The sequence below is a fragment of the Olea europaea genome, chromosome 7 (genome assembly GCF_002742605.1).
Source record: "Olea europaea var. sylvestris chromosome 7, O_europaea_v1, whole genome shotgun sequence".
NCBI lineage: Eukaryota > Viridiplantae > Streptophyta > Magnoliopsida > Lamiales > Oleaceae > Olea > Olea europaea.
Window position 1 is genome coordinate 16,711,844 of NC_036243.1, and position 13,091 is coordinate 16,724,934.

Here is a 13,091-nt window from a genome sequence, read left to right on the forward strand (position 1 = left end):
TTTTTTGCTTTTATTATTCTAAATGAAATAGTAGAATAGGCACATGAGAGTGGCACACGCGAATATATGCTTATATATTTTTTTGAGGTTAGTTGTGGACTCTGTTTCCTTTCCTCCTCAACAACTACTAATATTTTCGCAACCCTTGTCTGGAGGAGTCAAAACTTTTGATATTTTAGAGTAATTCACTGAGCTAAGAATGCAAAATTGTGCTATTAACTAAAATCTGCAGGTGCACCTTGTGGTTTAATGCCTGGCCTATGTTTGGTAAAAAGGCTGCGTGCTGGTCCAGGAAAGCTCCTGGTTTTTGAAATTCGCAAATCATGAAGCATTCCCATTTTTTGGAAGCCTCTTCACTCTCAGTGACGATATGACTCGTCATTCCTTAGCCACCACGTCTTATTTCCCAAATGCAAAACAGCTCATGGTTTTAACACATGGTTGGACCACCAACCAAGTGCGATGGTTCTCTGTGACAGTGGGATGTTCTTGCATAGACGAAAGGATTGGTGATCTGAGATTTGCACCATTCGGGATTTGGTCATATGGCGTGCCAGACTGCAAGCAAGGCACATAGATGGTGACCATTTTAAGAGGACAAAGAGGGTGTCTTGTAGGATGAAGTAGCTAGCAAAGCACATAGATGGTCACCATTTTAAGAGGACAAAGAGGGCGTCTTGTAGGATGAAGTTGCTATCTTTTACTTACGTTAGAACACCTCAAGTTCAGTAATAACCTTCTCCTACAGTAAACATTTTGTGCTTAGGCTATGGTCTACTTGTTTGTGGGCAAAATCCCTTTGTCACGTCTCCCTTGCTATTTATCAAGAAAGATGCTGTTTGTACAACACCAAAGGGTGATGTACATGTACAACCCCCTCACTATGCAGTGGGGCCCGTGCCAATTGATGTGGAGGGGCTGTAAGCCGTGCTATGTGTTGAGTTGTGCACACAGCACAGCTCATTTATCAATCAAGGTTCAACGAACCAATGTCACATCCGGAGTATATGCCGATAACAAATGACCAATTACATGATATTATTTAACTTTAGTGACCAAATAGGTCACATAAATAGTTCAATTTGAATCGTGTTGACCGTTCAGAATTACGTGTTATATATTAATATAGTTGAAAATAGTTCGTAATTTATGTAATATACAATATATATTCCCAAATAACAAAAACATAAAACCTTGTAACAATCCTCGTGTAAAAAAACATCGAATGTTTCATAGTACACACTCGTGAACAACACACGTGGTACATGGCAGAAAGCGCGCATAAAATATATAGCAAAACACTGACTTTTGCAATGGAGAGAAAGGGGCTGTGGGCTGAAGACTTGAACAGGGAATGCAATTAAGTTAAAAGAGTAATTTCATAAATAAGTGATTAATCTACTATTTGACATTTTATACATTGTTGCAATTATTAAGATTTTGTTTGATAAAATGATCGACACATTTAACATTACACTAGAATGTATTCCACTACTAATTTAATATTACATATCAACATAAAACTTGTGTCAAGCAATATATAGAAGAACATCTATCATTCAACAAACACACGCACACAAAAAACACACGTGCAATACACGCACATCGTACAAAAGTGCACACACTAAGTGGAGAAAAAAAACGTGACGTAGTGATCATCCCAAAAATATAAATTATTGTAAAATATAAGATAAACTTGTTTAGGAAACTAAATATCACCTTAAATTAATAAAAACACATGTGCGTGCAGTACACGCACACCGCACAAAAGTGCACACACTAAGTGGAGAAGAAAAACATTACGTAAAGATCGTTCAAAAAACATAAATTATTGTAAAATATGAGATAAACTTGTTTAGGAAACTAAATATCACCTTGAATCAATAACAACACACTTGCGTGCAGTACACACACATCACACAAAAAAGCACACACTAAGTGGAGAAGAAAATCATTACGTAAAGATCGTTGAAAAAACATAAATTATTGTAAAAGATAAGATAAACTTGTTTAGGAAACTAAATATCACCTCGAATCAATTAGTTCTATTAGTAGTGAAATAACTAAGGCGATGTGATTCTCTAATTTAAAGCAAAGGTGAGATAAAGATTATTACAGTTGATAGTTATTACTGTCACACAGTTATTTTTCGCTTGTACCTAATATGTGCACCTCGTTGTCACGCTATTATTATTTGCGTGCATAACACATTACAACATTTCGTCAAGAATATATCTAAGAGTAAAAACAAAATTCCTCTTTAACAATTACCAAGTCCATTATGTCTATAATTTATTACGTTTGAATCCCTATGGAAGATTTACATGCAACTCAAATGTAAAAACATTGATGACCAACAAGGGTGAAACAATTTCTTGTAAACTTGGACCAGTCAGTCAACGGGGAAAACAATTTTCTGTAAACATTTCCTACACAGAATTTTTTGGAGGCACTTTTCTAGACATCTTCTACATGGATCGATCAATTTGGCCTTCAAATGGCCACAATAGTTAGAACAGTCAATTCAGAGTGGACCATGAGACCTTTTTCCCTTGTCAGTTACAAAGTCTTTAAACATTTTAAATTTCTTCTTCTATCTTTCCATTACTAAATTCTATGCATTTAAATGTGTTTATAAAACATTGCATAGTACATTGAAATTTCACTATCAAAGCTTCACAAAAAAACAGTCTACTGAATTTACCTTGTCCCTTTTCCTCCGACCAAGAAAGCCCTACAAAAATAACATTGCGAGTGCAAGGCCTCGCGAAAAACATGCGTATGAATATATATATCTACTCATGTCTGCGTTTTTGTTTGTCGTTTGTCCCAAACACATCGAGTAACCCTTCCATTTTATTTTTATTTCATTTCCATTGAGGGGTTTTCAGCAAAACTCGAGATTCGAGAGGACGGGTGTGTGAACTTAATGTTGTGACGTTGTACAATTCTCGGATGGTTCAATGGGAATGAAAATGCTTGTCATATACTTTATTTTTAATATGAAGTCATTGTAAATAATAATAATAAATGTGACACGATAAAACTATGTTGCAGCATTGATTCTAGATGTAGACATAACCCACAACGTTGTTGCCTGTGAAAATGTGTGGAAAATTTTAATTATTCATGGCATTCCATTTTTTTTTTTTAAAACTTAATTTGTAGGAATGGGATGTAACAACTAAGATTACATTGTAAAAACTTAATTTGTAGGAATGGGATGTAACAACTAAGATTACATTGTAAAAACTTAATAAATTCTCAGATTTTCTTGTTGATTTGTTTGAATCGAATGTGATATTATCTTTAGTACGTACCAATTATTCAAATAAAATTCATAGACTCTTAAAGACAACCTATGTGCGATGCACGTGATCCAATTAGTAATTTATATAAAAAAATAATTTCATAAATATGTTTCAAGTAATTAATCTAGTATTTGACATTTTATACATTGTTGTTAATTATTGAGGGTTCCTTTTTTGGTTTGATGGAAGGATTGACTCATTTAACACACACCAGAATATATTGCAAACTGCTATGTAACACTAAATGTTCACATAAAACTAGTATCAATCATCATATAGATGAACATCTATCATTCAATAATACACGCGCACGAACAACACACATGTACTACACACGTAGTGCACAAGTGGAGAAGGAAAAAACATTATGTAAAGATTGTCAAAAAACCATAAATTATTGTAAAAAAATAAGAAACTTGTTTAGAAACTAAATATCACCTCAAATTTGGTTTTATTAGTAGTGAAATAAATGAAGGCAGTGCGTTTCTATTGGTTACAGCAAAGATGTGATAAAGATTATCATAGCTGATAGTTAAAACTGTCGGACATTTATTATTCACCTGTACCTAAAGCGTGTACCTTGCTAACAAATAATTATTATTCTTTTATACGTAATGCGTTGCAATTTTATCCGCCAGACATTTATTATTCACTCATACCTAATGCACCTTGCTAACAATCAATTATTATTCTTTTATACCTAATGTCTTGCAATTTTAAATTTCTACTTTACGATCATCTTCTTTCCTAACAAGAAAGAGACAAGAATGAAGACAATTTCTTTAGTCGCAACTTCCTTTCAAGTCACTATCTTGGTTGATGGCACAAGAATGTATTTTTTCTATTGTTAAGCTGAAAATTATGCACCGGCACATTGTCATAGACTCATTGGCAAATTTGCCCGATAGTAAATCTACCAGCATCAACTTGAATAGACTTTAAGTCTTTGTCAATTCCTAGTGATGTGAATTCAATCTCTTTCATCTGATCATGAGACCTATCTCCAGCTGTTTGAATCGAATGTGATATTATCTTTAGTACGTACCAATTATTCAAATAAAATTCATAGACTCTTAAAGACAACCTATGTGCGATGCACGTGATCCAATTAGTAATTTATATAAAAAAATAATTTCATAAATATGTTTCAAGTAATTAATCTAGTATTTGACATTTTATACATTGTTGTTAATTATTGAGGGTTCCTTTTTTGGTTTGATGGAAGGATTGACACATTTGACACACACCAGAATATATTGCAAACTGCTATGTAACACTAAATGTTCACATAAAACTAGTATCAATCATCATATAGATGAACATCTATCATTCAATAATACACGCGCACGAACAACACACATGTACTACACACGTAGTGCACAAGTGGAGAAGGAAAAAACATTATGTAAAGATTGTCAAAAAACCATAAATTATTGTAAAAAATAAGATAAACTTGTTTAGAAACTAAATATCACCTCAAATTTGGTTTTATTAGTAGTGAAATAAATGAAGGCAGTGCGTTTCTATTGGTTACAGCAAAGATGTGATAAAGATTATCATAGCTGATAGTTAAAACTGTCGGACATTTATTATTCACCTGTACCTAAAGCGTGTACCTTGCTAACAAATAATTATTATTCTTTTATACGTAATGCGTTGCAATTTTATCCGCCAGACATTTATTATTCACTCATACCTAATGCACCTTGCTAACAATCAATTATTATTCTTTTATACCTAATGTCTTGCAATTTTAAATTTCTACTTTACGATCATCTTCTTTCCTAACAAGAAAGAGACAAGAATGAAGACAATTTCTTTAGTCGCAACTTCCTTTCAAGTCACTATCTTGGTTGATGGCACAAGAATGTATTTTTTCTATTGTTAAGCTGAAAATTATGCACCGGCACATTGTCATAGACTCATTGGCAAATTTGCCCGATAGTAAATCTACCAGCATCAACTTGAATAGACTTTAAGTCTTTGTCAATTCCTAGTGATGTGAATTCAATCTCTTTCATCTGATCATGAGACCTATCTCCAGCAAAAAATTTGAAAACTGAACCATCCACTTCAATTAAGCTAAATCCAGGCACCTTTTTCACCTTCTTCTCTTCCATTCCCTTCCTAACTCTCTCTACATCATCCCATTGGTTGATGGAGGCATAAATATTTGAAAGAAGGACATGTATTCCACTCTGGTCAAGGCAGCGCTCAGCCAATCCCTCGACAATTTCTCTACCTAGATCAATATCACCATGAACTCGACAAGCACCGAGTAATGCTCCCAATACATATGAATCCGGGTTCATGGGCATCTCTCTCACCACGTTTATCGCTTGTTCAAGAAGCCCGGCTCGAGATATAAGATCTACCAAGCAACCATAGTGTTGTGCTCCTGGCTCAATCCCATAAACATCTCTAATGCTTTTGAAAATTCGCAACCCTTCTTCCACCAACCCCATTCGACTGCATGCATTCAAGACACTTATAAGTGTAACGTCATTCGGCCTAATACCTTCATCCTCCATCCTCCTGAACAACTCTATGGCACTTTTGCTCGCCCCGTTATTAGCTAAACCTGAAATTATGGAAGTGTAAGCAAACACGTCTCTACACGACATCTTCTCAAAAACATGACAAGCCATGTCAATACACCCACACTTTGAGTACATATCAATAAGTCCTGTTCCCAACACAGTATCCACTTCCATCTTAACCCTATCAATATATGCATGAATCCACCTTCCCTGATCCAAAGCACCAAGCGAAGCACATGCTGAGAGCAAGCCAACAGCCCCAGATTGATTAAGCCGGATCCTAGCCACCTGCATATCATTAAAAATTTCTAAAGCCTCGTTAAAAAATCCCATCTGCACATAACCATTGATCATCGCGCTCCAAGAAACTGCATTTCTTTCAGGCATTTGATCAAACAACTCCATCGCAGCCCCAGCCTCCCCAATCTTCAAATACCCATTAATCAACGCAGTCCATGTAATCACATCCCGCTTCGTACTGACATCAAACAGTTTCCGAGCAACTTTCATAGATTTACAACTAGCATAACAATGAATTAACCCATTTTGCACAAAATCATAGCACTCCCATCCCAATCTGACCACATGGGTATGGTACATTAATCCCAAAGAAACATCACATAACTCGGAACAAGCCCGAAAAACAAAAGAGAACGTATAATTATTTGGCAAAAAATTACTTTCCAACATTTTTTTATAGAGTGAAAGGGCATTTTCAGGTCTGTGATTCTCAGTGAACGCTTTAATCATGGTATTCCATATGTTCGTTGAACGCTGAGGCAAGAAGTGAAAGAGGGCTTGAGTGTGAGAAAGATCGAAAATTGCAAACTTGGCTATGAGTTTTCCGGCAGCAAAAGGATCGGCTATGGCGCCTGATATGATAAAATGCGATTGAATTTGCTTCAATTGAGGTGTTGTTAGGTATGTTTTGTTAAGAAGATTAATCGTTCTGTAACTTGATTTTGAATATTTGGAGGCAAAAGGTGACATAACAGTTCAATCATGCACTAAGAGATGGTAACTTTACAACTGTCACTTTTTGGTTCTGAGAGCAATTTCCATAACGGCACTACCCAGCTAGTTCCAAGGTACACCAAAAGAATCTTGTTCAACGGTCATTTTGAAAATTGATTTTTTGATCGTTAGTAAGAAAAGTAGATCTTACTTATGAGGAAAAAAGCCTAAAAATGACGATTAAAATAGTAAAATAAAAGTAAAAAATTGATTTTTTGGTAAGATAAGGTACTACCAAATATCATTCAACAGTATCATTTAGACTTGAGCTAATATTTCTTCTACTCGAGGTTGAATCCAAACCCCGAGCACCCGACACGATCTCGTGGAATCAGTGCTTTGGATATCAAATAACTTTTTATTCACATATTTCGTGTTATTCACGAGTATTATTCATTTAGTCACTACTTATTTCGAGCTTCTTGAGATCAAATTTTGACTGTCAAGATTCTGGGCTTATTGCAATGTAGTTGTTGATTAATAATGCATGTACATAACTATCTTTTCTAGGGGTTTTGGCATCATCTTTTGTTCGCTTTTACTTTATGAAATTGTATGAGAAATGTTATTCATCGTTGATTTAAATGACAATGACATCTTGATTCATTGTCCAATGCATTTTACTTGCTAATGTCACCTAGATTGATGGTGTTGTTAGAATGCAGAAGCAGAATTACTCGGAGATTAAAAAAAATCTTTAATTAAATAAACAAGATCGTTTAGATATTCATGTGTATGTTATATCAAGAACAAAATATTTGAATTGTTGTCTAAATTCGATGGTCAATTCTTGTATAAATTCTGAACCACGAACTTCCAACTTTTTGGATATTGAACTTCTAATTTTTAATTTCAAGAACTTGATACTTCAAACTCCAAATCTTCTATGATATTCTTCAAAGTTAAGACTACATCGACGGATGAACATCTTCTTTTAATTAAATCAAGAAATCAATTTTTGAACTGGATGATTGAATGAATCAAGAAAATAATTTTATCTCTCTTTTTTACTCTCCAAATTTAAACACTATGAAATTATGAATTACAATCGTTGTTCAGTCCCATAAGATGTCTAAATTTTATTTAATCTCAATTTATAGATATATAATACTTCTAATCCTTGTACAATAATAATTCCACATTTAAATAAAGATCTTAATTAAAATTTAAGTAGGAGTTTTAATTAAAATCCAAATTTAATTAGTTTCCATTTAATTACATGTATAATCCTAGAGCTTCAATTACAATTATAATTAAGTTTACAACTAGGTACAAAATTTTATTGTAATTATAATTAAGCCCAAAATTATTATAATTATCGTAATTAAGTTTCAATACTTTATAAAGTTACCACAGGAACCTGAATGGACATATATTATCCAAACTCCAATAATTAGATTCTGTCTAGTTGGCCCTAAACCACCAAATCTAATTATTAATATTTATTTTTTCTGCTAAATGCAAAAGTCTGAATTTTTGAAATATATAAGATTACAGAAGACAATAAATCTGTAATACTTTTCTCCGATCTGCCGTATATGAGCACAAATGACCGTTTTGTGCTTCAGATCATTTTCACTAACTTAAGTATCATTTTCTTCAACGGTCTTGTCAACTAATCACATATGTCGAAGTTTAGCTGTCATTAAATACTGAGTTTAGATTTTAACCGTTCAACGAAAAAATTTAAGTAGTCACTCTAGCCATTTTTCAGGGTAACGGTTCCTGACACAAATTCATGTTCTCTACTTTGATCATTCTCAAGTTCCTAATTTATCGAGATATTTGACCAATCAAATTGATTTCACTCATTGATAAATCAAAGAACCATTAAAATCACGAAAAAATATGCATAACCTTGTAAAGGAATTTTGATGAAATATATAGCAATCAAGTGAAATTTAATTCTCTGCACAGTCGTGTTATAGAATTAAACTCGACATGTGGTTCGTTCAATACACTCCAAGTGTACTGGTATCACTTTAACTATTTATGTGATAAAAACAAATTACAAACATGATATTGAATTAGTCAACACTATAACCTTCTAATACAAGGTGCTAATGGTCGTCCAAAACCTACAAGCGTACGGGATCGTTAACAAGTAATAAATTTAGTGAGTTAGAGTATCCTCCCACGAGTAATGAAATTTAATTGAGTGTATTGTCCTTAATTAGATTCAAAGCGAATAAATTAAAAGCGATTTTTGTGATTTTTAATTATTTTAATTTAATCTACGAAAACGTGTGAAATGCGAATTTAAAATGTATGTGTGAATAATATATTGGATTACGAATCCACCTATTATTATCTATTCAAATTCTCGACTACATTACTAGTTTCGTTCTTGCATTTTTTACAATCGATAATTCTATTATAATTAATTTTCATTTCCAAGACAAATTAAATCTATCCTATTCACAACCCGATCCTATTCTTAGTCTGAATTCACATGAATAGAACGCATTCAATTTCACAATTATTTCAAAGATTGCACACGTAATAAATTTTATTCCTAAAATTTATTGTACGTATGTTAATCATGCAGTGTTCTGAACTTATTTTGAACCTCACAACACTACAACAAACAATCATATATTTAATTTGTGATCAAACAATCAAATAATTAAATTAAACATGCAAAATTAATCAAGAATTACAAGAACTAAACTAAACCACGTGTCTTGAATTAAAAATAAATAATAACGGGCTTCATCTTCATCCAATACATGAGAAAACTTAGCCTAGTATAATGGTGAAATTAAATAAATAAACAGAAAAGACATCATCGAGTAATTGAGGGGACGTGAATAATTTCCAAAGTGACGATGCTGCAGTCACGTCTTTGCCGTCTTCCTATTTGTCGTTGGCTTCTGCATGTGTAATATATTCCTTCTCCTTTTTCAGCCCCAGCAGTCCCAAGGTTTGAATAATTTCCACCAATTGGCAGCCCTTTTTGTGATTTTTGTCCTTTAATAATTTAATCCACGCTCCCAAAGGTAGCCTCAATTGTGTATCTCTTTCCCCAATGTTGGCGTGTGGAATATATGCAATGGCAGCCCTTTTATTTCTATAATTTTCCCCAGATTTTCAGCTACGTTCTCTCCCCTTCCGGCTGCCAATTTGTGTGTTCTTTATATATCAAAATCAGCCCAAGCAGCCGCCTTTTTTGGTGTCAATTTTCTCCCTCTTTCCCTGCTGTGTGGTGTATATGTGTATATCTTTTTTCCAGCAAGCAGCTCTTGTTTTTATTTTTTTTAATTATTATTATTATTATTTTGTATGAGTAGGATTCCAAAGTGGCAACAATTCTTGACTTCCAATACAATTCCCTGCCGGCAGACCACTTCTATCTATCTCTCCTCCCTTTCGTCTTTTTCTCTGCAAGAATATATAAAAATTCAGCACTATGTTCCCTGTAGTCCAATTGGAAAATTAGTCTTTCAATATAATGAAGTCCAAACTCAATTCAATTTGAGACCCAATTGAGGTCTGAGTGTCAAAACCCATTTCGACATCAAACTCCTCCTGTCACATTAAATTGTAATTTGCACAAATGTCCAACAATATTTTAGAATGTGCATTCTAGCTCTTAAATCCAATTAATTGTGCAACTAACATTTTTCTTTAGCTCAATTCAAATCCTTCAATTTTCAAATTGTGACTTTGATCTCAAAAATTGCCGATTTCATTCAATTTCATCCTTCTTTCTTTTCTGAGTGCTTCGAATGAGTTAGTCACTAAAAACAAAATAAAAATTAACCCAAATTAAATAGAAATTAATAATTTGATGACTTAAAAGTTTAATAATATGTCCTATATGAGTGCACAAATTACACCTATTAGCCAACCTTTATACATTGGTCATGAACAAATTATTTATGATCAAAATATAAGTAGTGTCACATTGTACTTCTCAATATAAGTACCTAACTTATATTATCACAAGTGATCGTAAACACTTTAATTCACATGTTCAATAATAAAGAAATGCAACAAATAAATAGAACCACAATTTATTTATTATAAATTATTATTTTTATCATAAAAAATATACCATATAGGTATAAGACCCAACAGGTGTCACCATGATGAATAACATTATTCAATTGTAATTGACATCAACAATTCATCAGTTTTGTAAGAAATACGGGATTTTGGAGAACAAATTTTAAACTTGAAAATAATAATATTTTGAAAATTGTGGTATAGTAGACTCACAGTGTTTAAGCAAAAGAATAAGTTGGATGAGTGAAATTATTGAAGAAAGATATTGTTGTACTAGAGTGATTGTAGTTTGTATTTTGCTATCTCATTCTTTTTGGAATACATGGTGTGTGGGATATGTACAAAAGAAAATAGAGTGAAAAAGAAGTTCATCACAAGTTATATAGTGAGTGATGATCAACTCTTCCGAAAAAATATTGTACCAGTGCTTAGAAGGTGAAATTAATAGAGGTACACATGTCATTCATTGAGTGGTTGATTGAGTGCGTCTGTTAGAATTTGGGTGTGATCCGAATTTTTTATTGAAGATTATTAAGAGTTCTAGTTAAAGTGCACATTAAGAAAAATTCTGTTAGGAATGCTTTTGGAATCCTATTCGAAGTTTATTTAGCAAACTCTAGTTGAAGTTCTATTTTGGCAAATTCTAGTTGAAATTCTATTTGCAAGCCCTATTGGGAGTTATAATTTGTATTGGATTCAAAGAGATCAAGATAAGAAAACTTTTAAATATTCTATTTCATTTGCATCTCTACTTTCATGACTTGGATTGTTTACTATATACAGTTGGCTCTTCATAATGATTTAGTGAGAAGTTATGAATATTGTAGACACATAATTTTTGTATTCTGTCTCTACATTATAATAAATCTCCATTCTCTATAAAATTACACCGTCCTTGTATTCTTGTGATCAATTGCTACATATTATGGCTTAATTACTCATTTTCTCGAAAAATTTAGTATTGGATTAATCCGATATCTTCCGCTTTTCACAACAAATTGACATCAAAGCTTTCAGTGTTCAAATTCTTGGGAAGATTGAGGTTTTCGTGATGGTAACAAACTGGTAACAGAGTTGTTCTGTTTTCAAAAAAGTGGTTTCAAACAGGGGCGGACCCAGAGGTTTAGTATTGTGGGGTCAAAATTTTAAAAATAATTTTTTTAATAAACAATATAATATCAATGAAAATAAGTTAATATGTATTTTGACACTTTAAAAACATCGTATGATTACATCATTATTAATATTATTAAATAAATTTTGCTACTTGTATAGTTTTGTTTATCATTCCGTTGGCAAATGCTAAACTAACATTGAGTAAATTAAATTGAATATAGAAATTAAATGAATTGAAATAAAATTCAAGTTTAGTTCAGGAAGTAAATGAAAGTCAAATTTAAAGCAAACATATATAATTCGAAAGTAATTCAAATAGAATTTAATCCGTAACAACCCTAAAAAATTTACGTCATATTTCATGTAAGACTTCCGAATGAAACAATATAAATTATATTGAAAAATTTATTGTGCAAAAATAATAATTAATTGAATTTTTAAAAGAAAAAACGAGTTAGACGTCTTTTTTGAGGCGTACGTTTGATACATATTTAACTATTTTCGATATCCGTTTGGACCATTCGATATGAAAACGTGTAGTTTTTGAAACAAACTTTTATATGATATAGACGATTTGTGGATTCAGATAGCACATGATTGCAAACGAATTTTTAAAGCTAGGATATTATCGAAACTCTCAAAATATTAGTTTCAAATGGCCTACTTTAACATGTCATAACTTTTGCTATAATTGACTATTTCGCATGCCATTAATGTGTGAAAAACTAGGCCATGAGCACTTCGAAATAATATTAAGAATGCAATATTTTGACTTCATTTGATATCCCGACGAGTGTATCAAAGTAGATTGTAAAAAAAAAAAAAGGGCAAAATTTTGTGGGGTCATTCGACCCCACATGACCCCATGTGGGTCCGCCCGTGGTTTCAAATCTGGGCCTAATTGTAACAGTGTCCTCCGGAGAAAAAATTTAATTGACTTTGATTGACTCACTCACTGTATCGAATTTGTCTCTACATGATCTTGTTTAGTAAAACATACTATTATAGCGAATGTTTTAAATATCATGTCTAGTCTTGTTCAATAATATGACAATTGTTATACTTGTATTGTATGAACTATTTATGGTGTAGTTTTCTTAAT

The 13,091-nt window shown here is 32.6% G+C and overlaps 1 protein-coding gene across 2 annotated transcripts; it reads right to left on the reverse strand.

Annotated features, from left to right (window-relative positions):
- Nucleotides 1-4,097: 4,097 nt before the first annotated feature.
- LOC111397186 (pentatricopeptide repeat-containing protein At5g66520-like) lies at nt 4,098-7,392 on the reverse strand. Of its 2 annotated transcripts, XM_023023962.1 has the most exons (2): nt 5,346-7,392; nt 4,098-4,308 (listed from the first exon to the last, which is right to left on the reverse strand). In XM_023023962.1, exons 1-2 carry the CDS (start codon nt 6,839-6,841, stop codon nt 4,197-4,199), a joined length of 1,608 nt encoding a protein of 535 aa, XP_022879730.1. In that variant the 5' UTR covers nt 6,842-7,392; the 3' UTR covers nt 4,098-4,196. The 2 variants fall into 2 exon arrangements, with proteins under 2 accessions (XP_022879730.1, XP_022879729.1); XM_023023961.1 differs by lacking the exon at nt 4,098-4,308 and having other exon boundaries at nt 5,135-7,391.
- Nucleotides 7,393-13,091: the final 5,699 nt, after the last annotated feature.